At 36.9% G+C, this 27,675-nt stretch overlaps 1 protein-coding gene across 5 annotated transcripts; it reads right to left on the bottom strand.

Moving 5' to 3' along the window:
* On the bottom strand, positions 1–27,657 carry METTL8 (methyltransferase 8, tRNA N3-cytidine). 5 transcript variants are annotated; one of them, XM_075511184.1, is made up of 11 exons: positions 27,329–27,481; positions 26,644–26,721; positions 19,989–20,144; positions 15,439–15,530; positions 10,333–10,724; positions 9,684–9,733; positions 7,142–7,205; positions 6,670–6,809; positions 3,436–3,542; positions 3,274–3,339; positions 1–2,111 (listed from the first exon to the last, which is right to left on the bottom strand). In XM_075511184.1, exons 2-11 carry the CDS (start codon positions 26,646–26,648, stop codon positions 1,921–1,923), a joined length of 1,263 nt encoding a protein of 420 aa, XP_075367299.1. In that variant the 5' UTR covers positions 26,649–26,721; positions 27,329–27,481; the 3' UTR covers positions 1–1,920. The 5 variants fall into 5 exon arrangements, with proteins under 5 accessions (XP_075367299.1, XP_075367300.1, XP_075367295.1 ...); XM_075511185.1 differs by lacking the exons at positions 26,644–26,721; positions 27,329–27,481 and adding an exon at positions 27,491–27,657; XM_075511180.1 differs by lacking the exons at positions 26,644–26,721; positions 27,329–27,481 and adding an exon at positions 27,578–27,657.
* Between the last annotated feature and the right edge of the window lie 18 nt (positions 27,658–27,675).

The raw sequence follows: 27,675 nt of genomic DNA, 5'->3' as shown, positions 1-27,675 counted from the left end.
AGAGAGAAACAAAACCCGGGAAAAACCCAAGTGATGCAACCGCTGACCACCCGCCAACTGACGCCCAGCCAGTCCCCAAGCAGCGATGGCTGCTCCCCAGCCAACTCCCCCAGTTTATATACTGAGCGTGATGCCATATGGTATGGAATAGCCCTTTGGCCAGTTTGAGTCAGCTGTCCTGGCTGTGCCCCTCCCAGCTTCTTGTGCATCTCCTCGCTGGCAGAGCATGGGAAGCTGAAAAGTCCTTGACTTAGTATAAACACTGCTTAGCAACAACTAAAACATCAGTGTGTTATCACATTATTCTCATGCCAAATCCAAAAAACAGCACTATACCAGTGACCAGGAGGAAAATTAACTGTATCCCAGTTGAAACCAGGACAACCCATTATTGCACCTCATTCTTGAAACTGATCTGGATTTATGGAAATTAAGCAGGTCCCTCATCTTGTCAAAGGGAATGAAGATATTTAGCATCTAAATTCAGATATTTTTTTTTCCTAGAAGACAATCAGTTCTACTTAGCTTAGCAGCTAACAGCTTGCAAAAAAAAGGGTTGTCAGCTGTGACATGCTTACCCTTCAGACTAAAACAAAAGCAAGAAAAGAGACTTTGAGAGTGTCACTATCACTATATTAATGGCACTCAAAACTGCATGCATGTTATAGATTACATGCATTCTATATCCTTGTTGAAGTAAGAGATTTATTTTATTCATTCACCTGTTTCTTGTCCTCTCCTCCTTGTGGCTAAGTGATTGTAAAATTACATTTAAATAGCAGAAGTGGCATCTTTAAATACTAGCTCAACAGCCTCAGCATCATGGTCTACATCTGAAAACAGTGTTTATATTTTGGTTTTCTTCTTAAAAGCACTTGACATACTAGTGTAGTCCTGTCCTTTTACTGTGTCTCCACAGGTTCAATACCAAAACATTGTGTCTTTTTTCTAAGACTCAAGCCCTAAGAAAGCAACCTCTCTCTGTAAACAACAAAAATATCTCCGCTGCCATGTAGATCACCATTTTAGTGTGATTACATTACCCCATAACAATATTAATAAAATGTACTCTGGACTACTCTTTTTGCTCCTCCCTCTAGCATATCTGACATATCATAAAAATAATGCTTCTGTTTATCCAGGTAAATGTTAACTATTTGGTTTCAGCACTGTTTTGGCATTTTGGTAATTCTTTTCTACCTTATGTTAGGTTTACAACCTATGGCACTTTAAATATAGTGTATGTATCACTAAGCTGTTACAGAAACTTGAGTTTGGCATGTTTCTGATGAGCATGTAGATGGAAAGTGGAGACTTCAGAGGAGTAAGTCAGTCACAATGAAGGACGCCAATCACTGACTAATCTTATACCTATGCATATCACATGCAGTTAGTATGAAATTATAACTTACATGCAAATCAAAGATATTTTGTCTTCATTATTTATGCACCAAGAAATTTCCCCCCAAAGAGGAAATACAGTTGCAAGACACACAGTGGGTAAGAGAGACATGACTCAAATTAACTCAGCACAGCTTGTAGTGATAGTAAGAACAGATATTCTGTTTCTCTGAATCTCTGAAACAATTATGCTTCAGTCTAAAACTTTTTACATATTGTGAATTTCAACAGGAACAAGATACATGCTTACACTTATTGACTATTTACATTCAAGGAAGTAAAATAGTGCCTGGTCACAGTTATGAATAGATTAATGCATATCCCTTTATTGCATATAAAGCAGAAGTCAGAAATGCCCTTTTTTTTCCCCCCCAGATCATTTTCACACACATATATTTACAAAAAAAATCAGGGAAAGGTTTTCAGTTCAATATATTTCTCCTTTTCAGTAGTTAACACAAAATTTATAGGAAATATACGTACTCAAATCTGCTTCAGTTTCTGGAGTTCATGGCACAATTATCTATAAGGGTGCCTTTCGCTGGTTTCTTCAGGATTATTCAGAGATAGCAGCAATGGTTTTTGGAACTTGCTTTGTATCCAAACTCGCTGCATTTTCACTTTTTTCTTCCTGTTTACTTGTAATCGCCGATCAACTAAATTCTGTACTTCAGTTAATCCAGCCAAGTTGAACATGTTCCATATCTCGTCTATTTTCTCATATAAAGAATTATTGTAATTAAAAAAAAAAAAGAGACATTTGTAGAATGTAGTAATTAACAACATGCAGTTTAACCAAAGATGGAACTAAATCTGTTTTGTGATTTGAAAGGAAACTGCCTGTAAGAAGTCTTCTGTTAGAAATTCATTTTCACAGCTCTTGAGTTATATTACAGTAAAAAATGTTATGTTGAGGCCCAAACCACATTGGTTATTAGTCATGGCATTCATGGATCCCCTTTCTTCAGAGGGTTCAGTATGACAGAGTTGAGGAAAACAAATGCATGCCATTTGGTCACTGTTTGCATATTATTGAGATAAAGCTATTTCACCTGCCAAATGACAATCCACACATTTACACCAACATCATTATCTCCTTCTTGTCAGTCACCACTGGAAAACTTTAAGCTTCTTTGTCATGAGTAAGCACAAAACAAGGCATTTAAAAACTGAGAAGGCTCTTTGAATTCAAGTGATTTCCCATACATGTCCCAGATCCTCCTTCTCACTTCTAAAATTACTCAGGCTGGGATAAATTCTGATCCACCTCTATTGCTTACAGTCTAGGTTGCAGAGGGTAAAAAGAAAAAAAAAAAAAAAAAGTATTGTGATGCTCACTTTCACAATTTCCAGTAGCTGGGCTAAAATAACAGCAGTCTAAGCTGACTGCCAACAGAACCAAGTGAGTGGACAGGCAAAGAGCAATAGTATCCATAATCAGGAATTTAAGTTTAGCTCCTGCAGAAAGAGCAGCCTCACAGCTCAGATTCACCAACACAGCAGAACAAAATATCAGAGCCCTGCTACCAACTGTCCTTCCAAGCATATTTATCTCAATTTTAAGAAAGAAATCAAGTACATCTTTACATAATAGAATTTGAGCATACTATTAGACACAAGATGCTTAGACAAAGAGAAATTTCCAGTGATGTCTGCAAGCAATCTTGCAGGACCCCAGATGCAACAAGCGTACACATAAAGGGAATTATTTTCTTACATCAGTTAGCTTTGGGCTTTGTCAAAGCAGAGAATTAAAAAAAAAAAAGCCAATAAAACCTTCTTTAAATTTCTCTTCTAAGATGAGCTTTTACAACTCAAATCATCTTGAGAGACACTCAACCCTTTCTATAAAAAAAATATACTATTTCATACCTTTGGTAAAGAAATATACTCTGGTTCCATCTCCTCGTACATAAAAATTTTCTGACAAGCAACGACCTAAGAAATTAGAGCAGTAATGAAAAAGGACATGTCACTTTTTTTTTTAAAAAGAGTTAAAATGAACAGTGAACTACAAAAGCATTCAGGAATTACCTTTTTTAAAACGAAGTTGAGCTGTATCGTATCTTCCATAGTCTCGAAATAACAACATTCCTCCAGGTTTCAGTAGTTTAGCCAACCTATTTACAACCCCTTGCATCCTTAGAAAATAGATGGGATACTGGTGTAATTTGCAAAAATAACTGTTTTTTTCTAGGTGCTTGGAATATACATAGATTTCCAAAACTACAGTGAGAAGATGTGTCTATATTTACTATAAAAGGGCCAAGCACTAGTGAACAGGAAGAACTCTTTACAAAAAAGCCTCTAAACCAAAAATTTAAAAGAAACTGTAAGAGAATACAAACTAGAAAGAGAAAAGGAGCCCTTTTCCTTCACTTCAACAGAATCTCAAGGATGGATTAAAACACAGTTTTTGAGTATATGGGTCATATGGGTCAGGCAGATATATGACAAACAATGAATGAACAGTTAGCTATGTGCATTGGTGAGCTAGACCAATCCTTCTTGCTGTACATAGCAAAATCAAGGGCCTGGAAGGCAGACAAAAACTTACCTGATTTCTTTATGGAGGTACTGATCATACACACAAAATCAGTATCTCCACACCTAATGGTTGAGGACGGAAAGAAGAATCTGAGTAGTACCTCAGGAGAGGAATCTGGCAGAACTCCATCTGGAGATATTGCTAGTTAGAGGAGGAAAGTCTGCATCCTCCAAAATGCTGACAATTGTGAATCTTGGTGGTATCTAACATCAGTTCTTCCTTATCAAGATCATACCAGCCCGCTGTATGTATGATAGGAATAAGTACCATACACAGTACTCTTTCTCTTTCACTAGACCAGAGCATCTTCATTCTCACTTTTTAGCCTTACCTTGGAGCTTCTTATAGATACATTTGCATTACCCTGCAAAACATGTTACTAATGAATAATGGCTTGGGTTTGCCTCACTCTTTCAGAATAAACTGAAGGACTTAGTTTTCCACATTCATGAAAGACCACAAAAGGCAGTCTGCACCTGGCAGGCTGCAAGGCAGAAAAGTCCACTTGCCTAATTCAACCCTTCCTCCCACCGGGAAGCGGATAGACCATGTAGAAGGTGTGGAGCCAGAGCGAATGCAAAATGAATGGAAAGGAAAGGCAGGGTGCTGTATCTGAAAAGAGCTAAAGAAGAGTAAGTCCTACTGAACTACACAAAATCAGCATACCATTACTGTGTACCAAGACAACATCCTTACAGCATCCCTGTCCCTCAGGTGGCCTTACCCTGTTGACCCAACAATGTCAGAACTCAACCACTAATGTAATTTGGTCCTTATGCAACAGCAGTGCAGGCATCTTACCTTGATTTTTAAGGAACAGAATTAGGAGGTAGTTCAGCAGAAAATAATATCATATCTCCAAACAAACAAGAACAAAAAGCAGCATACACTTTTTAAGCACAGAATTCACTTAGAGGAAGCCAAGTGCTTTAAAAGTTGTCCTCTTTGCTCATACTCAACTCAGGCAATCAAGTGTGCTGCCACAGACAGAAAAGGCAGCACCAGCTAAGAATAAAAGACTGTTCAAGACAGGTAGTTGTGCACAGAATTACAGACTTTGCCTATATAAACGTAAGTTTTGTATACATAGAAAAAAATGTACATGCACAAAAAGTGAAAGTGCTGAGAAATCTCATCCTGTAGGACTAGAGCACATTAATTACATAGCTTGAAGTTTAATACCTTTCAAATTCTGCAACCAACTTTTAAAGGGGCCTTCTAGCAGAACTGAAGTGTTAAAAATGGGGTACAAGAGTAGCAATTATGAAAAATTAAACACAACAGCCTGAAGAGAAATCGCTAAGTAACAATTGTGCTGAATACAAATGTGTCCCTCCCATGTATATTTTACAGATCTCCAAAGTACGTAAGTTCTGCATCATCATTCTCTTGGTTTTCTTTTTCTTTTCCCACTTTCAAAGTTTCCAGAAAAAATGTATACTGAGCAAGATGAATCTGGATTACATTTGCCTTTATGCAGTCATTTACTTCTACGAGATGACAGTAATGACTAACAAATCTTTGGAAAGTGGGTCTTACAACACAGATAATTACATGGAAATCTTTATGTGTGTATACACACACACAAAAGCATCCATGTCAGCCTTTAGATGCTGACATGGGGAGGGAAAAAAAAAAGAAAAAAGACAAACACATTCTCAAATGACTAATAGGAAAAGATCCACAGAAATTCTGACAGAACATCTGATTACTGCTTCTACAGGCAAAGCGATTGAATGAATGCATCTCTATTGTCCAGTTTCTTCCTGACAGCATCACTGCAGTTACAGAGATCTGAAATCTACCACTTGAATTGTTTTTGAAATCTGGACCCAGGCTTTGCATGACTCATGTGCTCATCTCTGAACAAACAGGAAGGAGCAATATCCTATATGGGAAAGATTTTTCTGTAAAGCTAATCATTAATAACTTAGGCAAGGAAATAGTTCTCAGACTGAGACAAATACTGTTCTGTTTGCCAAGCCCATTTTAATGACATTCTTAAAGTAATAAATGTATTACCACACATACAGCATGTATTTCCCTTCATATGATCTAGTTAAAGGAAGAGTCAAGGAGTTTAACTTACATCCCCTCTTTTGCATTTTTCCCATTAAAAAAGGGCATTTTCACAATCAGCCAGCCTTAACAGTCATAAAGTTTGGTTCATTAGACATTGAGATGCATTAGTAACAAGGCTAACAGCACTCAGCATAACACTATGCATGAAAATTAGATAAAGTTTTCTTAATCCAAACAAGTTACAAAATTCTGAATGCATTTTGGTTTAAAAGGCCTGCATGTAAGCATTTGCGTGTGGCTAAATCAGCAACCTAAGTCTTTATCAACATATTGTAAGGTGTTAAATCATGAATGTTTGGTTTTGATCACTAAAAATAATTTCCTTCTAGAAGACTAGTGGACTGGTTTTTTAATTTGTAATTTTCTTGAATCACTGTATCTATTAATAGGGATGTATTTAGTTACAATATACCCCTTCTATTTTGATGGGGACAGGAGGCTGACTAATGAATTAGCCTGACCAGCTTTTCTCTTGAAGCCTGAAAATGGGAAACAGCATTTAAAGTACCTTGTTTTATATATATTGTAGCTTACTAAATAATAAATTAAAGATTCATCATCTTCTTTTGCTATTCTTGAAAACCTCCAGTGATAAAAGAGATTTAACCCATTTGCTTTGCTCTTTAGTCTTCATTTACCTGTCAGGATGAATAGTAGAGAGCACAAAGACAAGGAGAATGACATCCAGGATCTCATCTGGAAAAGGATAGGGTAAAGCATCATCACACACATCATGAACAAAGGCAGAACACCAGGCTGAATTGTAGGACGAATGTGACTGTCAGGAAAAAGATGAAAAGAGGCACAGAGAGAACAGTAGCAGTTAATACGTTTACTGTGACTCAAGAAACTTTTTTTCTTCAATTATTCAGCATTGTAAAACATCTCATATAAAAGCCTATTCTGTCTGGTATCTTACTCAAGCTGAGAAGCAAGCTCACTGATGGTATTCATTCCTCTCTGCATAGAGTAAGACTTTGTTCTTTGGAATATTGAAAACTTCAGTTAAAAGTTGTCAAAGCCATCACATTCTTTTTCATGAAGACGGCTTCCTGGCAGCCTCCTGAATTACAGACTTATAAGGTACTCTAAAGCAAGCATATGAATTACCTTTACCAGCTCCACTGCTCCTGAAGCAAAATCACAACAGTACAGAAAGGTTCCAGGTGTATTGCTAGGAAAACAAAACCAACATCAGTTAAAAAATTATTATTGTAAAAGATTAAAGTCTACATCAGTGTTCATGGAACTACAGAGGGCCCTTTGCGGTTCTCCACAGGTTTGATCAAGCGTGCCTTATTGATGTCTAGCACATGGAAAGCCACATAGGTTGTAAGGAACCAACAGGGCAGACAAATTCATAAGAATACCAACAGGCAGTTAGTATAAAAAGGAGAATTATAGCCTTGTCAGGGAGGAAGTGAAAAGGAAAAGAAAGAAGGTCACAGAGGGCTGTCAGAATTGATGACAATGTCCTGGTGTTGTATTACATAAATGCACATTAATAGGTCACATTTTCTTACAGAAGCACTGCATTAAGTCTCTATCATTAGCCCATGTATGCAGTTTAATTAGCAATATGATTTGGGCAGGGGTGGGGTGTTGCAAAAGTCATCCACAGTTCTGTAGAGGTTTGGGTTCCCATGTGCCACCTTGCTGTGCTTTTGATTAGATTAAGCGGTATAAGTTGTTTCCCTCCATTATCCCATGTTTTGTAAGCCAAGATGAATAAGAATTTCCTGTAGCACTGTTTTCCCTTCCTTTCCCATCCAAGACTAAGTCAGCTGCAAATTTCCTTGTACCATTCATCAGATACTAGTAACTCTAGGGAGAAATTTTTTTCACCTCTGAAAAATTCATTTAAGAAACTGAGCAAGCCCCTCAAAACCTACTGAGGGATGACCTCATGGTCAACTCATGACCAACTAATCTCTCTTTAAAAATATTTGAGATTTTGGACAGACAGTTTCTTTAGAAAGGCAATCAATAAGTGGCAGTATCTATAAGATCTCACAGTATACACAGCTGAGTTAGTGACCTCCCTTTCAGGGCTCAACAGGAGAACCCTTGTGGACCAAAATATATTCCATCCTTGTTGCTGAGCAAAACTTTTATCAGCTCTGTGCCCACCATGAGAGTTGATGAGTTTAGATATTTATCATGGATGAGGACAAGCAGCCAGGCTTTGGACCCAGCCACTCCCTTGGGAAAGGTTAAGCTGATTACCTAATTGACTTGTTACGATGTTATTTCCATTTTTTTAGAGCAGAACGGGAGCTATGTAGAAAGTCAATTTAAAACAAAGACACGACTTGATCTGGATGGTGATTTCATGAGGCATTGTATTAAAAAGCAGTAACATAAATTTTAAGGGGGCAGGGTTTAAAAGTTACATTACAAACCTAAGTGGAAATTTTTTTTTAGCCAGGGTACACTCACACCTGACACTGGCTTCTTTTTATATGCATACAAAAGGCAATTTTTATATTATTAAATTCAGAGTGAAACCAACTATGCAATAAAGCCAGGCCTGCTAAGACATAAAAGATGTTTCCATCAGGTCATATACAAGACAAATGTGTGAATTGTTCAATATACCAACCAATGTGATTGACTGAAGGATTTGCATAAGAATAGAGATCTCCAGGAAAAATACCTAATGAGTGGATTCTTACTTATCAGAAATGCCAACCTATGACTAATGCCTCCTGTGAGGAAAACACAAAAGTTTGTCTCATCTTTTTTAATACAGCCACAAGATATCTTTTCCCTGTATAGTGTTACTTTCCAAACTTTTCATATGAAACAGGGCTCCCCTTTCATTATATGCTGTCTAAAGCAAAGCATTTGTTGTGGGATGAAGATGCATTGCTAACACTAATAGGTTTCATCTATGACCCTGGTGAATCACTCGATTCCTCCTGCTCTGTTTCCATATCTGCAAAATGGAGTATTTTTTTATAGTGGTGATGCTACCAATCAGAATTCATTTATAGAATAACGAACTGTGCCGTACTCAAGCTCTTGGAGGCATGAATAAAAAGAAATCTATTTCAACCCTCGATACATACACAGCCTTTCCACTAAAACCTTTCTGCCTACATGGAAGGGAGGACATGCTGTCGCAACAGCTTTTTCTAAAACCGGAAGCTAAGTGGATTAAAATGTTTCAAGGAATTAAGTAATGCAATACAGGACTTGTGCCTTCCTTGACACTAAAACCTAAAGCAATATGACAAAGTGTACCAGCCAAATTCAGAAATAATACAATTTCTTACCAGTAGACCACATGGTGTTATCTACTGTCTCCGATTTTGGCCTTTTGAAGAGATATCTGGTAGCTTTACGGTGACATGTAAGAAAAGAGAATATTCCACCTGCCTGAGATTAACCACAAGAAATCAGTCTGAATGCACCTGAAGACAAACCTTGTCAGCAAATATTGTCCCCCCAAGACTAGGGTTGACCAGTATGAGGAGTATCTTGTACTGATGCTACCAACATTATCTATGGTCTGCAAGCAATCAGAATTTCAGGGCTGTAAAACAATCCACTCAACACTTCCTGCAGCACTGGTCTAGCACCCAACATTTCAAGAAAATTAAGAAGATGAGAATAGCACTTTCATATTTGAAAATCCAGCACTACATACCATAGAACTTTCAAAATAGGAAAGACACTGTTTCCAGCACCACAACCAACCTAAAATCAGAAGAGAAACAAAAAGTTAAATTAAAGGAGCAAATAAAACCTCATATTTTTTTATTTTTGTCTTAAATTAGTTGGTAGGTAGGACCCATTAGACTGGAAGGTATGTTGGACAGAAAAGGTATAAACAGCTCATACCACAATTCTCAAATCACTTCTATGGTCATGTTTCTCCTCAATGTCTTTCTAAAGTTAAGAGAGAATCCATGTCTCAAACTGCATAGGAGAATGCAATATTCTTGTTGAATTTCACCTTTTGGCAAGAATGCGTCAAGTACTTGAAGTTTAAGACAGAAGAACAAAGCACTTCAAGAACAAAGCACTTTAAGATGTAACTTTCCTTAGGAAATTAGAAACCAAACTTCCAGTGAAAATGGAATCTGACTATGTAGCCCTAAATTCTGATTTGGGAAAAACTTTAAAGGGACAACAAAGCCCAGATCCTAGGTTTCTCTGAAAGTTTGTGCCATAAATGAATGTAGTATGTCAAATTCTAAATGTTTACTTTCTTGATACTTACTACACGTCTTTATCAGGCTTTTGAGCAATTAATGGAGTTCTATATGATGGGTAGAACATTTGCAGTGCATTACCTCTAATATTCTGTAAGTGGCATCACTACCAGGGAAGGATTCCAGCTTGCCAAGTTCTTCTCCACAGTTTTTACCCTGAGGATTGTCAGTAAGAGATTTTGCTTGGTTTTTATTATATACATATCCTTGTACAGAAGTAGAACCACCTCCATAATTTTTCTTCCAATATTTTTCTCCTTTCTCAAACATTTCATTTTTGTGTGAAAAACTGTTGGCACTATTTATTTTTGTGTGTTCTGAAGATCTTTCTTCTGTTTTCAACTCTTCTCTCTTTTTTTCTGGAAGAATTTCTGGAAACTCCAGAAACAGCCAATTGCGATCCTTGAAAAAGTTATTTTTATGAGCCTTGTAAAATTCATTCCAATATTTACTGGCTTCTCTCTCATATTTATCTGAAATTAAAACAAAACAAAAACTTGGTGAATATGAGCTTAGCTACAAAATACCGTAAAGCAACATGGAATATGGACCCCAAATTTACAGTTTAAAAATATGTAGTTTCCCACACTGTACACATTTAAATAAAAACATATGGATTTTGGGTCTTACCTTAATCTGTGCTCAAAATAACTCCCATGATGGTTTAATTAGATTTTATGTCACTTAGGATGGGGCAGACAGGCTTTCTGCATCTTTTTTTTTTTTTTAAAAAAGTAGTGACATAATAGAACAACATCACCAAAATATGCAATCGTAAGTTTCTTAGACAAGCTTTCATGTCTCAAATTATAAAAGCAATGCATCTTTTCAATTAAATGCTCTCCATGTTTTTCATATTTAAGAAATACTAAATGGAAATTAATTTCATGACTTATGAAACTCTATGAACAACTGCAAACTTGTTGGTAGCTAGTCATCTTTCCAAATAACCATCAATTAGAAATCCAGTTCTGTGAACTAGAGTGATAGGCTATAGGCTACTGCATAGCCAATAGACAGTAATTCACTCCTAGCCATTCAACAATGCAGTTTTGACAGAAAATAACAATACAGTCAGAAGCAACATACTGGCTTTCTTACTTTCAAAACACTTCAGAGAGTCTTACAATAGACCTTTGTGTTAACTTTTAATTCAACAAAACATTCTAACTGAATGTTAGAATGACAAAGAATAGGACTGGAAGGGATTTCACCCAGTCAGGGAGTTCATACCCCTTCTCCACAGAAATTTGTCCAACTTGTTCTTAAGACACCACCTTTCATATAGGTTTGACAACTTTCTTCAGTAATATATTACAGTCCTTCACCATCTGTACAGTTAGAAAACTCTTCCACTACCTAACCTCAAATTTCCTTATTGCAATTTAAGTCCAATAATTCTTGTCCCATTAACCAAGCAGATAAAGATTACTCACTTCTCTTTGCAACACCTATTTACTTATTTGAAGTCTTTTACTGTGTCTCCCCATAAAAAAAATCTCTTTTCTTGATTGTCTAAACCTCTCTTCTTCTTTCCACAGAAGTAATGATTTTTAGACTTCTGATAATTTTCATTTTTCTTCTCTACATTCTCTCCAATTGATTTACTACTTTTTCGTGCTGTATTCTGGTAAAGGCATTATCAACACAGAGCAAAAGGAATATTTTACAAGGCTTACAGGCTGTAATCCTGTTTATAACTCCCAGCTTGCCATTTTGCAACAGCATGACACTGCTGATTCAGCTAGTGATTCACCACAAGCCTCAGATCTTCTTCTGCAAAATGACTACCTAGCCAATTGTTCCAGAACCTAGTATTTTTTCAAGGAATTATTCTGCATTTATTTTTAGCAAATTTATATTTAAGATCCTTTTTTTTCACTGTTCGTTCAGATCTTTCTGAATCCTAATCCCATCCTTCACCATACTTGAAATGTCTGTTCACTTGATATCATCTTCAAGTCTCCCATTTCCTGAGGTCACTAATGAAAATACCAAGCAGAACTGGACACGGAACAAAACACTTCTCTGCCCAGCACAGCCTTCCATTCTGAAAGGATCTCTCTAGGCATACATTCACCCAAAAGCAGTTTCATTAGCTCTCGCTTGCTTAACTTGCTTATGAAAATGTCAAGTAAAGCAAGTCAGAAGCCTGACTACGGATAAATTTCAGGACGTCTGCTGTTTTTTCCTTATCCCCAGGGCTTGTAACCTTCTCCAAGAAGGAAATTAGCTTGATTTTACATGATTTATTCTTGAAAAATATTTGTTGGCCAGTATTCATCTCCTTTGTTCTTCCAAACCCAGTGTCTGCAAGCTCTGGATTATCTCTTCCAGTATTTTTCCAGGAATTGAAACTAATTATCTGACTCTTCTCCTTTCCCACCTCCCTTTTTAAAAAAAGTAAATATTCTCTTTTTTGCTTTCCCAGTCATCCATGTACTCTGTGGATGTACTTTGTAAGCTATTCTTTCTCAGTACGAGAACAAGATCTTTCCTCCTTCTCACTAGCACTAATAGTGCTAGCCACTGGACTGCAGCTAACCCTTTCAAAGGAAGGCTGATAAAAAGATAAGAATTACAGCTTTTTCAATGTCTTTTTTGTTGATGGTTTTCCCTTCCTCATCCCTCCTAAGTACCAAACCAAATCTTTTTCTTGTTTTTTCCCCTAATTCCCAAAGCATTTACAGAACTGTTTCTTATTACCCTTGATGTCTCTTGCTAAGTGTACATCATATGTGTTGCCTTTTTTATTTTGTCCCAACTCACTTACACTGACCCATTAATTCTTTTAATAGAAATGCACAGAGTAAATATATGGTGCATTTCTCCCACTACTCTCATTTAAATCTTAACATACTACTTCCTAAATCGCTACAGCTTTTCAGAGATAAACAAGGCTGAGAATTATCATCAGAGGCACAGACAGGCAGTGGGAAGTGGCAAGGAGGTGGCAGAATGCCTTGTCCTAGAAATCTGCATAATTTTTTAAATTTAACATTTAATACATCCCATTGTATTATTAAAGGGCAAGACTCAGCCATGCAGAGTAATTGTATAGACTTGTTTTATAATATAAGCACAGAGATGATTGAGGTCATATATACCAGATTTCAATAGTGTAAGTGGCACATTCATAGAGTGCTCAGCTTCAGTATAAAAACCGAACCTTTTACTAAAAAGGTTCTTCAATTGTTATCGCCCCTTGTTATAGTCACTACTTTTCTACAAGTCTGCTCAGAACCCTTGTACTTAAATTCCCATCAAGTTTTCCAGATTTCAGAATTGAAGGAAAGCAATGGCTAAAGTCAGCCTTTCAAATTGTATTAGTATGGTATTACACAGGTTCAAGTGAAAGAACACTTTACTTTTCATTCTTTCACTGGTCACTCCTGAACCATTGTGTAATAACCTCGCGTGCAGTATTATTATCAATTTTTTGTTTAATTTTGTATATTTAAGTAGCCTGACTACTAAATTTTCCAAAGCATGTAAAAATAACAAAACTAATAAACATATAACTTTCTGAGACAAAAAAAATCCCTTACTTAGTCAATTGTTTTTTCTCCCTAACAGAATTTTTCAACACTAGCAGGCATGCCTGAGAAGAAACTGGACATGCTAATAAGTAAATCAAATTCCTAAAGGTAGTATCATGAGTTCATGCAGTTTAACTTCTCTTGTTTTATTGAGGCTCATCAGAACCATTCTATTTTAGTGATATAATAGTATTATTGAAATCTGTCTTGTCTTTTTCTCCTTACTGTGGTTTCCAAGGCCCCAAAACAACCCGCTTGTTAGCTTCAGTCTAGTTCATTGTTTACACAAATAGGCCAAAATATACTTCCACTTGCAGAATGAAGCTGAAGCTTTCTGAAGGAAGACTATCAGCAATGCTCACCTATTCAAGTTCTAAACAGAGCGGCATTCAAAGGAAATGTCCTTGGATTCTTGTATTTCTTGGAAATAGACAAATGCCTGACTATTCCATTTCTCACCAGCACAAACTAAGTTCTAATTCATTGTAGATGAAGAATGAAAGGCTCCATGAGCCACATGGTTACACAGCTTACTTTTCAATTATGAGCTCTTTTTCAATTTTTATACAAACCAAATTAAAATATTAGATGTCATTTTTGAAAAACAAACATTGCACTCTGTATTTAGATAAAGAATGTGAGAGGTAACAGAAAAGGGCAGGACGACAATCCCAGAGCATTCAAAATGATGAAGGGCACACAATCCAAGACACATTCACAGGTAATTCAAATAAACTCCAATGTGTGCCCTAGTTACATCAGTGAAACTGAGCACGGGATCATAATGACACTATTTAATTTGACAGGTTCAAGACACGCTAAGTAAACTGAGGCCCAGGACATCCAAGTAATTGTTTTCAGAATATCTGTCTAATAAAGGAACAAATTAAGAATCCAGTCTTCTATGTTACTATCAAGTTGATACTCCAGCTTCAGCATACATAACTATTGTAGAGTTTAGTCTAGGGTTTAGTTTGCCAGTTTGAATTCTTCAGAAACGCAGAATACATTAAGTTTCCCTTCTGAAGACAGGGACGAAATTCCTTAATCATTTACAGAGCAGACTCTGCATGATGTATTGGAACACCTTCCACACAAAGTGAACACACTGCTTCCTGAAGCACTCTCAGCTCAGCCTGGCCAAGGCAGCAAGCTGGGACCAGCTGGGACCAGTGCAACTTTCATGGCACTTAATGAAATATGGTGCAATGTACAAACACTAGCTCTCTAAACAGTCCACAAATCATTAAAAAGCATTTGAATATTGTACATGGGACCTTTCATCCCCAGCACCCTAGCTGGCTGCAAATTCATTGCCTTTGATGAAGTAACAGTCCTGTGTAGTGGGCGTTTTATTCTGAAAAACTACAAAAGGAGCCAGAACTTGCAACTGCACCATAGTGATGTACTTATTTTACATAGAGCCTATTGCCCCCCCCCAGTGCAAAATTGCTCAAATAAGTAACTGAATTGCTACAAAAACACACTTTGAGACAATCTTTTGAGGCAACAAAAGAAAACAAAAAAATCAACAAATTTAGACGAGAATGTAGAAATAAAAAGAGCGTTCCTGGATTTTAAAGCATCTTTAAAGGCTTTAATAAATAGCATTAAAATAGAAATTTTTAAGCCATTATGAATTTGTTACCTTGGTCTTCCCATTGGACTTTCACAAGTGAGTTCTCTGCCGCTTTTTCCTTGGCATTCTCCTCTTCTTCTTTTGACCACTGCATATGGTCCCTGCAAAAGGCAGTTGAAGAACCAGCCTTTAAATAGGATTTTCCATAATCTTTTTTCCCAGCAAAAACAGTCGCAAATTAGCTACACTGTCTCAAATAAATTTTCTTTTTGAATCCAAGCAAATGACCGCAAGGAGACCGACAGTTAAAAAACTAAGTTTCAGTGTATGATAGATAAAAATTAATTACTAGTTAGGTAAAACTCAAGTGATTAAGAAAAATCTTCCAACTGCAAGGAGGCTGAAGTAGTATGCATTTTTTTTATTAATAATAGGATTAACATATATCTTGTAAATTGAGTTTATAGGAATGTATTTTGAGTGTCCCATTAGAATTGTGTTTAGCTGGATATAATAATAGACCTATCAACAAACACCCTGATGCAAGAAACTTCTCACATTACTAATGTTTACAATGAGGAACAAAGGTCATTTAGCAAAGGAATCAGCTGTTCTTGAAACAGGGAGCATAATCCACCTATTCAAGTGGAACAGGTGGAATTGAGCAGGATTTTACTTATTTGGGGAATAGAGCCAGGAAACATTTAGAAAAAAGAAGAATGAGACATTCCTAAGAAAAGACAAGCAGTGCTACAATGGTTCCGGAGTCTATGTTATCTATATTTGTGTCAAGTGGTTCACTAACTGTTATATTAATCCATTAAATGGTCACAGAACCAAGCCAAGATCTGACCCTGATGACTAAACTGCCTTCCCCGCAGATTCTGTGTTTGGATCAGGCCACAATGGGAAGTGCCCAAAAATGTGCTGCTGGCGGCTTTTAAAAGCAAATCAGCTGTCCCGCCAAATTGTCCCATCTGAACAGTTTTAGAAATCAGATTAAATTAGATAATATAATTCAAGTAATCTATTAGATCCTAATCCTACTGAAATCAATTAACTGAAAGCCTATGACTATAATTCCATTGGTTACTATGGGAAAAGGAATAAGGTGCCAATTTGAAAAGAGCTGATTGTCTCTAAAAGCTAACGAGCATCTTCCTGTTCCATGCTTGGTGACATATAGGTAATTTAATTCTTAGACCTTCACTGTTCCTCTTTTGTTAATTGTGGGAGACTAATTGGTATGTATTTGTCTGCTTGCCTCAGACTTGATTTCCGCATCTCTACTGAAATATTTCTCATTATTGTCCCCAGCAGGTTGCCTCTCCCCTTCCTGTATTTGTTCATATACCAAATGTTCCTGTGCAGTGTCAAGGCTCTGACAGACGTGCTGTAGTAGAATAAAACTGAATGACCGAAGCATTACTAGGCATCCATCCTCTTGGAAAGACTTGCTTCCCTCACTGCTATCACCATTTTTGACCTTGCCCATTCTAGCAAGCTGAAACCTTGCTATTCTGGACTATTCAGATAGCAATAATATACAGTCAGCCCTTCTGACAGATGACTTGCTGTGGTATAAGCTCTAGCTGATCAATTTTAATCCACCATCGTGTGTCCGTCAGAGCCCTTAAGGGCTCTACACACAATACTATAGGTGCCTGAAGTCCTCCATCTTCATCAACAACTTTTTTTCCTTTTGTCCCTCCTTGGAGATTCATAAAGCTGAAGAAAGATCTTTTAGCTCTTTCCTAGAAATTTCTATATGGAAGACCCCAAACAACAGGACTGCAGCAGCACTTCTTGATCAAAATCTACAAAAGAGGGGACATAGCATAGTTCTCATGCAAAGTATTTACATAGTTTGGATGCTTCGAATGAGGCAGCTCCTTCAGCAATACAAGCTGGCAGGAACACAGAAGAGAGAAGAATTCTAAGCACCGAAGTGTTTAAATACAGTGTTTTAAGCTGAACATTTAAAAGTGTTTTAAGCTGAACATTGACAGCAGCAAAGGAAGCTATCCATTTTAACCACACCAGGAACTGTTAACATGAGTAGGCCTGACATAACATCAAGCAATGCTACTTTTAGTTCAGCTTATTCAACTTAGCCCCTTTCCATTAACTTGTTTGCTAACAGCAAGTTTAATTACCTCTGAAAACTAACATGTGAAAACTATGCCAATTACTAACCTGAATAGAAGCAGACATTTTTTTGCTCCAACGTTTAGCATCATTCATTACTTCTCTCTCAAAATGACAGAAAAGCACCACAGCAAATATATAAAGCATTAGTTCCCAAATTTAATTTGCTTAGTATTCCTAGCAGCAATGGTAGCAGCTCTTGGCTCCCTGCCAATTCACACACAGGCAAAAAGGAGGATGCCACTTTATGAAGTACCAAAGATGATAAGTGGAAAACAAAAGGACATAAATCCTGATACATCAATGCTAGGGAAGATGAATCTCTTATGCTCACCCTGCACGATCTATTTAGCTCAACCACCACTCATCCTGATCCCCCTTGTCTCCCTAGTGAGAACCCTGCTGATTCAGCAAGCTTCAGATCCAAGGACCTCCCCCCACTTCATAGCCAGGTTCTTGATTTATCAAGACCTTTGCAACTTCCATGCAACCTCTGCTCCAACTCAGTTTCACCTTTTTTCCCTTCTGAGCTACATGGATTCATCTGCAGATCCACTTTCTGAACAACCCTGTTCCTTTCAATCCCATCTTCGCAATCCATCCCAACCACCTGCATCATAGTTTGATAACTCTGTATTAGACTGTCACCGAATGCTAGCAAGAAAAACTGAAGCTACACATCATCAGTTAGTTGGAAGGAAATTAAAAAAATTAAACAAAACTGAGTTTTGTTGAGGTACAATGTAACAGAAAAAGGGTGGCCTTTTTCTTAAAAACTTTTCCTACCTTGACTATATAGCCTATGTTTGAATCCGCATTCACACAAGTAAAAGGTTTTTCCACCTAGCAGGAAGTACTGAGTCTGGAAGATGCTTAAGAACTACACTGCATATAGACTTATGAAACAGAGATAAACTTTACACTCTTTTAACACAATAACCAGCCAGCTTCCAGCCTCCTTGACCAAGGAACTTACAGAAGTATTGAAAACTCCAGATTTGGCCTTAAGGTGGTATGTGTTGGGGACCATGGCTTGGGGACATGTAGTTTAGAAAACAGTAATAGGTGACAGATCTAGTTGCCTATATTACCTCATGAGTTAAGCCAAATTCATAGACTAAAAACAGTAATGAAGACATTCATTTATTAACCAGAAGGCAATCTTCTGTGTCATATTCCTCTCTTAAGACCTTTTTATTCATCAGAATTTTATTAGAGAAACTTTTGAAATAATTTCGATTTAAAAGTAAAATGGACCAATTAACAAATAAAATGGACTACTAAAAATAATAATAATTTTTTAAAAAAACAGCAATTTGGAAACTTCATTTTGGAACAAAAGCTTGTCCAATAACTTCTCTGACAGTTGCCAGCAGGAGACAGCTCTGAAGAAGGTATAAGAACTGCAGATTACTTTTATGAAGTAAGCTTAAGCCCTGAAACTTGTCATCTGTTACTCCTATGTTATGTTACCCATTGTTTATCATTAGCCACATCCAGTCCCCTTTCTAATTTAGCTAAATCCTTCCTCTCAAAAATAGTGTGTGGCAGAATTAAAAAATATATTTTAAAATTATGTAGAAAATAATTTCTTGTATAGCTTCTAAATTCCCCACTTCTCTTTTCATCAAATATTCCTTGTTCTTAAATTACGAACTATAGGAATAAAAATTCCCAGTCTTCCAAATATCTTAGGTAGATATTTTTCTACTTTCTAGGTAGATTTAGATATTCTTCTATCCTTCTAACACTTCCTGTATTACTTACTGTTTTGTATTCATCTCCATTCCATGGTCAAAAATCCTAGCCTCTTCAATCTCAGTTTTCCCACTGTGTTGACTAGCATTCTCACTCTTTTCTGAGCCCCCATTAATCATAAAAATACCTTTTAGAGATGGCGATGTACTGCTGCAAATCAGGGCAATTCTTATTCTTGTTAACATTTACACGTTAATGTTTTCTCTGCTATTATATCGCTTATTTATGTTAAGATTCAATTTACTTTTTTTGACAATTGTGCACTGTATGGAAATCTCTGCTGAATTATCTGTAACATCTTCAGTACACCTTTAGAAGAATACAAGTAATTGACATATTCCTTCAAGATGGTGTCAATTTTAGAATACAGCGCTAATCCAGTATGCAACGTTATTGTACCTAACTAGTAACTTTCTGCCATTATAAATAACATGGACTATCTTATCTCTACACTTTCTGTCTCCTAATTCATTACTGATCTATAACAATATTTTGCCTTTCATTCCATGACTACTTACTCAGCAGCTTTTTACACAAGTCACTGAGAACTCATAACTGTCAGGTTACTTGTGACAATCTCAAGTGTTCTCTAGCACTACCTTTACACGTCTATTCTGGCGGTCCACTGTTATATACATATACACACACCATTATTCATCATAGTAAATAATATACAAAAATATATGAAAATCAGCCTGGAAGAAACATCTCACCACATGTTATGCTCAAAAACCTTAGAAGGATCAGTTAAAATCCGTGATCCAAGTGGAACAGCTGGTCGTCTACTACTTTGGTGCCTCTGTTGCATCTTGATTTTCCTCAGACATAAAGCAGAAAGCCTTGTAATGAAATTCATTTTGTTCAGAGACCTGAAAACACAATTAACTCAAATTACAGTTTTGCTGTAACTTAATTGTTTATGTCACTTACATGAGAAACTGGTGAAATAATCAAGCACCAATATCAGCTTTAGTAATAATCTGTTACTATAATATAAATTTAAATGCTTTTTAGAAAATAGCAACATCCCTTCAGTGTGCTGAAAGCCCAAATAATCCCAAAGTAGGGTACTGGAATGAAACCAGTTGAAAGATAAATTTTTTGGTATCATTTCAAAGTCCTATCAGGCAGGGGAAAAAAAGAAATACACAGCAAAACAATAAACCAAGTTTGACACTGTACCTTTAAGAAGACAAGCAAGAAGTGATCAGTAAAGAAACCACTTGTTCTAGTGGGCACGTGCTGTCATTGAGATTGACATTTTTCACCCCACTCACTAGGTAACCGTCTTCAAAAGATTTAATTCTAGAACTGTGACTGTAGTTTTACGCTTTTAGATAGGAAATGAAAGATTTTATTTCTTTTTTTAAGTGTAAACATTATGCACCAGAAAGCCTTCCAAAATTTCTGCCATGTGTTCTCCTGATCCCTGTTTATTGCCCTCTTTGAAATGAATGGGTTTAAATGTTAAATTTCTATTCATGCAAATTATAAAGTGCTTGAGGTTTTTCCATTACATGTATAATTCCGTCTTATATGGCTGTATTTTACTTTACTTGGAATCTCTTCATACAGTATTAATAATGAAAGATAACAAGTGTGTGTAGCTAGTACCACCATTTTGTCTTGTTGGGGTTTTTTTTGTTTTTGGGGTTTTGGGGTTTTTTTTTTTGCATATTCTTGTTAATGTAGGCTTTCTAGGAGATGAGTAAAACGAAATACCCCTCCTACTACTTTTACCCTGATGTGCCTTTGTTCTTTTTTCCTTCAGGTGCTCTGCATATGACTTTAAAAATTATTCTTAGTCCTATTTTTTTCCTACTTTTTTTTTTTTTGAGTGCTGCTTCTGTATAAACCACACATACAAATTTAATGCACTGGAAATACAAGATGTAGTTACAAAAGAACAGGCACAAGACATTATTAGAAAACATTCTGTGCAAATTGGTTACAAAATGAAGATTTTTATCTTGAGGAAAATACTACTATTTGATCACAAGTCTTGTACTATGAATAAAAAAAGATTAATTTGTACACATCAATACAAAGCCTGGCAAAGGAATCATGTCAATTAAATGAACAATTCCTCATTTAAGGTGTACTTTTGAATGAGTCATGCTTTAAAAAGGGCATTGTTTATTCATTTTAAGCCTACAGGGAAAAAAAAGGAAAAAGATTAAAATTTCTTTTTATTTGTCAAAGATTAAATAAAATGTGGTTTGCCTTTTGGCTGTCAATGCCAAATAAAAACACTGATAAATTTTGGCTGCTGGGACAGCAATGTTACCAGGATATGGGGCATCACCGTACAGTGAAAAATGTAACATTTAGTCCTATTAAAAAATTAAAACTTCCTCTAATGTTAATGAGTTTATTATGGCTCTTTTTTTTAAATGTGGCTCAGCAACTAAAACAATTCCAATTTATACTTCAATTACTACAAACTGTTAATGCATTTTTCATAACATAATGCATAATAATTAACATATATGAAATAATAATTATGAGACATGAAAATTAAGACACCATGACAATTTCTGCAAAATGTGTAATTTACATAAAGGCAATGTTCTTGAAAACAAAAACAAATAGAAAATTCCCCCAAACCCGAAACCACAATCTGATCTAAAATTATTGTTATTAAATTATAGAAATGCCTGGATAAAGATTCCATGATTACATTGCAAACGGTTTACAAATCCTCTTCCTCCTTCAATCATTCAAAAAGACCTGAGTTAGTATCTTGCATTTCCTGTGCCAGCATTGATATTCAACATAAAATACAATGACTCAGCTGCTAGGCTAGTCACATAATTTTTCTTGGCTTTCTAAATATCTCAGTAAGAACATGAAAAGATGCACAGATGGGAATTATAGTCAGATGACTAAGATGATCTTGCATCAGTAAAATCCAGAGATGCAACTCTTTTTATGAGAATGTGATCCTTTGAGTGATAACTGCACAATTTTAGCTGATAAATTCTGAAACATCAAGAAAATGCAAGGAGCATGGGGTAGGTGGGGGAGTTAAGTTTACTGTTGCATCCAGTGTTAAATGTGAAGGAACCCCTTGGAGACATGCATGTATATCTCTGAGAGCTAGAGTGATCCACAGATCATGAGATTAATGGCAACCTGGCTACTAAAAGTTCAAAAAGCATCTAAATGACTTGGAAGCCTAAATTACATTTTCAGAAGCAAGTCATTGCTTGATTGTTTCTCTAATTGATTTTTTTAATGAAACAGGCAAACACCCTTTCTCTTTGTCAGATAAGATGATCATACCCTGAAGCCATAACAGCAAGAAATGTTGTCTGAAGGAATTAGAGTTATTTCCTTGTTCAGAGCCATGGTCAGGAAGGCTTTAAGTCTGATTATTAATCAAAGCAATTCAACGTTCACCTTTAAGGATATTATCATGAAACTGAATTGCATTAAAAATGCCTATATTTTGTGGCAGTATAACTATTTTTCAGAAAAAATTTTGAAGAAACAACACACTTGGTAACCATGCTGAAAAACAACATGGAAGACTTTTTTCCTTGTGGAGCACTGCCTTTTAGCCTTTAGAATTTCATCATTGTTACAAATACAGATCAGGTCCTCAGTTTAGTTGAGAAACTTTAAGAAAACAGCCTTAAAACTCTTCCTCTCCCCAAACAATCTACCACAGCTTTTTGAAGGTGGACATGCAGAAGAAGGTATACACATCAACTGCCAGCTAGGCCTGAAATAACAGATTTCTAATTGATGTTGGTATTAAAACCTCTGATCAGTCATATCCACAGAGGAAAAACTAAAGATACAGGGAAAAGAACTGTTCTAATCTTGTTTTTTAAATAGTGAATTACACACCAAAACATACGTAAACCAGTTCATTGATGAGTAAAATCCTTGAAAAGTGTCAGTTCTGAAAGAGATGTCAAAGGAAAAAAAAAAAAAAAAAAACCAGAAATAACCTGTCATTTTTGTCCGAGAACCTAGTTCAATGAACTTACTGGATGAAAACATTTTGACATTTGATCGATCTCCAACTACAAAGCTACCAACTTCTTCCGTCTCCAATCACTAAGCCTACTTGTAGATTCTCTGTTATATAAAAAAAAAAAAATCAGCCTGTATTAGGAAGAGTATGTGCAGCTTATGTTACATTTCTAGACAGAAAAGTATTCTGGAAACAATGAACTTCATACAATTACTTCTGCTTGGCACCTAGAAGCTTATCTACACAACATTTGACAATTAATCCCCAATGCTCTCCTGCATAGCACAGCTGATCTCTTTTATCACCGTCAAACACTATCAAAACTCAGAACACCTTACACAAAACAGATGCAAGTGGCAATCATGGACACAAAGTGAAAAATTCTTCAAGATAATGGTAAAATAGAAGGTATAACTATGAATTACCAGTGGTTATTTTTATAATACATCTATATTAATATTTCTTAATATTTCGAATTAAGGGGCAAGGGAGAAGAGGGGACTTTACTGTCAACCAGACTCATTCATTAAGTGAATGCTTAACACTATTCCATTCTACCAAGTGACTAAACGTGCCCACTTGGGGCTTCATGATTAGTCTTTCAATGCTATACTTCAAAAAAATTGTGCACATTTGAAACAATAGGATATTTCACAACTTTTCAAACTCAGCAGATCTAAAACTTTCAACTGTTTTTCCTTTCATGTGTCATCACCAGGAATGATGCAGACCTCACTGTGGGCACACAGCAACTTCAGTAAAACTACTGCAGAGCACTGACTACCAAGGGGAAAAGAAAAACAAAAAAAAAAAATATTTTGATTTATTCTGACTCCTGTAGAGACAACACAGTTAACATCGGTTAAAAAGCAACAGCAGATAAAAACAAACAAACCAACCCCACCAGGTATGATTTTAACCACATGTGCAGAAATGTTGAGTAAGAGCAGCCTGTTCTTACACCACCTGCCAGGTAGCCTGTTAAAAAGAGTTAAGCAAGAGGGAAATAGTTTACACAATGGTGGAGGGAGGGAGAGAGATAAAACTGCTCATTTACTGAAAACATTTACTTGAATCACCATACATCCAAGAGATCAGCAATAGAACTTGAAGGTATGTTATTTGGGATAAAATAATGTATGTGAGTACTATATAATCACTTCTAAAAGTAAGAAAGCAGACAAACAGTATTAGGGACAAGCAGAAAGCTGAAAGTCCTTGAGAGTTAAAAAAAAATATTATTATTTAAGTTCCTGATTTTGTATTCATTGAGAACTGTTTCTCAGCCACTATTCTCCATCTTGATATTCCTGTTGGAATTATTCTGCTATATAAACCATTTTTGCAATATCTTCTAAAACTACAGGCTTTATAATTGTATTTTTATTCTTTTATTTTTAAGAAGCAATCATACCATTCCTACAAAAAAGGGAAAACGTTCTTCAATTGAGACTATGAATTGCAAAATTAGTTCTGGTTGGCATATGCACCTATCGATCTCGGAAGACAGTGGAAGCAAAGAAAGCTTTCTCCTCAGTACAGAGGGAATCAACTACACTAGTTAATATGTTTTTAAGCTAATTAAGACAGTTTGAAAAAATGCAACTAAAGATAAAATGGCAACTACAAGATCAGAGAGACATGAATGGCCAACAAGGAAGAAAGAAACAGTTACCTGAGAAATATAGATATATTTTATTCACTGAATCTTTAATCAATTAATGTGAGCATGAAATAACTAACAAAAAACATTTTATTTGAATTAATAGTATGGATAAAACATGGAGTTCAGTTGCTACAGGTGACTAATGTAATTTGTTCTATCCTAAACTAAACATGATCTCCTATTTCTTTTTTCACTTGCAAAGGCAGGTGATAAAACATTCTGACAGAAGCTCGTAAAAAAAAATGCTGATTCAAGAAAGTCACAGTATTTTAAAGAAATGTAGTGATTCTGCTGACACTTTAATATATTCAAACATTTTTATTATTTTTTGGAATGTTGAAAGATTTTGGTTTGATCAGGACAAGTGTTTTGTTGAAACTGCATCATTTCAATTTACAATAGAGACGTTCCAACTTCACTATCAAAGACTGGTTTGCCTTTAAAATGAAGCTTCAATAAAGTATTTTAACTGAATTCAAAATACTTCAACTTGTGAAGAATACTTTCATTCCACCTGAAGCTAAAACTGTATTTTGATATCCTAGAATCATTCTTGGAATTGAATTTCTACTTTTGTACTGAATCTATTTATAATAACATTTTCAGTGTTAATTGTTCTACTGTGGCCTGTAACACCTACTAAAGGCACACTCAGAAACAGTGTAATTATAAATATTGACTAAAATGATTTGAATAATAGAAATTAGGAAGATACCAGTCACTCTTAGTACAAATTTCTTAAATATTGCATAAGGTAAAGAGGCAAATTCGCAAATAATTCTTTAGGCTACAATCCTGTAAATACCTGTACGTTTGTTTAACTTTACAGACAAGTTGTCCTCCTACATATCAATGAGTGTTTGTAGGATATAGGATTTAAATACATAAGTACTCTGTGCAATCCTTTACTTTTCTCCCCTATTTTTCCCCTTTTTCCATAAGGTAATTCATGTCTTTTCCTGTTATTTATACAGCAGAATACAACACAAAACTGACTTACTAAATGAATCTATTCACAAGTTAAACATCAAGAGGAAGCCATCAACGGCAAACATAACTCAGAAATAAGGCTTCCTAGTCAACCTGTGCACCCTCTGCTGGCTGGTGCTTACATAGGAAGAGGAAAAAAAAAAAAAGAAAAAAGCTGTGTTGACTTTATGTATACATATACATGCACAGTGAACATACATTTAAGTCTCCAAATATATCTTTCAATCACTGAAATTGTTTTAACCCTATTTTCTACAAAATACTGAACATGTAACTGCATTGCCTAACACAAGATAATTTGTCTCAATGCAATCCATGTTTTTATTTTATTAAAGATGCTGAGAACAGAAATAGAGCAACATGAATTTTACTACTGTCTATAATTTACATTGAAGAACTTCGTTCATTTACATCCCTGCAAGACTCTGGATGTTCACATGGACCTTGCTTAGGTGCAACCTGCCCTGTCAGCTCTGAAGTCACTGCCAATGTTGTAGATCCACCGGTATGCAGATATGCTCTGCATCCTGTCCTAACCCACTCTTCAGAGGCGCAACTGCAACCACCGTTTGTGTGTTTAGCTCATTTCATCCAAATAACTGCAAAGCACCAGAAAATCACAGGAATCTGTCTTTTGTTACAGTACCAGTGAAGATTAAAGGCTCTGCTTAGAGATCCTGAAGAAAAGACATGGAAACACAGAAAAGATCAGCAACTTCCACATTACCCCATTTGGGCGCCTGGCCTCTGGCAAGGAAGGAAAACGAGTTTTTCCACAGACTTCAGTTGCTCTGCTGGCAAGTAGCTACTGATGATAGTGACAACTTTTGGGATGTAGCCCTAAAAATGTAAAAATGCAGTGTCATACATCTCGAGAAGCTGCTGTTCACCCTGGAGTTTTAAAGTTTCAAACAAATCCTTTAAACCTCTCCCCCTCACAAGTCCCGGTACGCTCCATCCGACACAGCAGTAGCCAAAACCACTCGCAGCCGATGGCACAAGCACGCTGCACGGCTGACCGCCGCTTGCAGACGTCAGCCCGGCTGCGCACCCGGGCGTGCCCCGCGGGGAGCCCCCCCGTTCTCCGGCAGGGGGCGCTGGCCCTGCCGCGCCCCGTCCCGCCGCCCAGATACGGGGGCCCTCACTCTCCAGCAAGAAGAAATTTAAATGAAGAAGATTATTTTCTTAACTGAACTACCGCTAACAAAACTTTCCTGCCTTTATTTAAAAAAGACAACGCGTAAAGTGCTTCCATTTACACGCCCCGCAAGCCGACGCGCACTGCGTTTACTTCAGTCCCTTCAGCGCAGGGTAAGGCAGCTGCAGCGGAGCCCGGCCTAGGACAGAGGTCCCAGTGCGGGGGCGACTGCGCCGGTACCGGCGGGCGACCACTGCCAGCGGCTTTCACCGACCTCTGCGCAGAGACCCTCCTTCTGCCCCGCGATCCTCCGTACGGCGTTTCACCAGCGGCAACGCCACAGCACCCTCGTATAGGGGGAACGACCCTGCTCCCACCCGCTGGCTGAGGGCACCCACGAGGCCGCAGCGCCCGCCCCGAGCGACGGCGGCAGTACCAGAGGCAGCAGGCGGGCTGCCGCAGGGCATCGTGGGAGATGTAGTCCGGGCGCGCCGCGGAATTCCTCCCGCGAAAACTACAGTACCCGGCGGGACGCGGGGGGAAGGCGGTGGCGGTGCAGGGTTGCTGTCGCCTGGCGTTTGCGGTAGCTCGGCTCTGCGGTGGCGGGGGGGACGCGGTTCG

Source organism: Mycteria americana, chromosome 9 (assembly GCF_035582795.1).
Source record: "Mycteria americana isolate JAX WOST 10 ecotype Jacksonville Zoo and Gardens chromosome 9, USCA_MyAme_1.0, whole genome shotgun sequence".
NCBI classification, from domain to species: domain Eukaryota; kingdom Metazoa; phylum Chordata; class Aves; order Ciconiiformes; family Ciconiidae; genus Mycteria; species Mycteria americana.
Note: the sequence above shows the minus strand (reverse complement) of the source record. Positions and strands in the feature narration are given on the sequence as shown.

What these genes read in the sequence shown, in the direction of transcription:
- METTL8 (XM_075511184.1), bottom strand. An exon ending in GAGCAGTGGAGCTGGTAAAG is followed by an intron (nt 6,810 to 7,141) that starts GTAATTCATATG and finishes TTTTCCTGACAG; the next exon opens with TCACATTCGTCCTACAATTC. An exon ending in AGTATATTTCTTTACCAAAG is followed by an intron (nt 2,112 to 3,273) that starts GTATGAAATAGT and finishes ATGAGAAAATAG; the next exon opens with ACGAGATATGGAACATGTTC.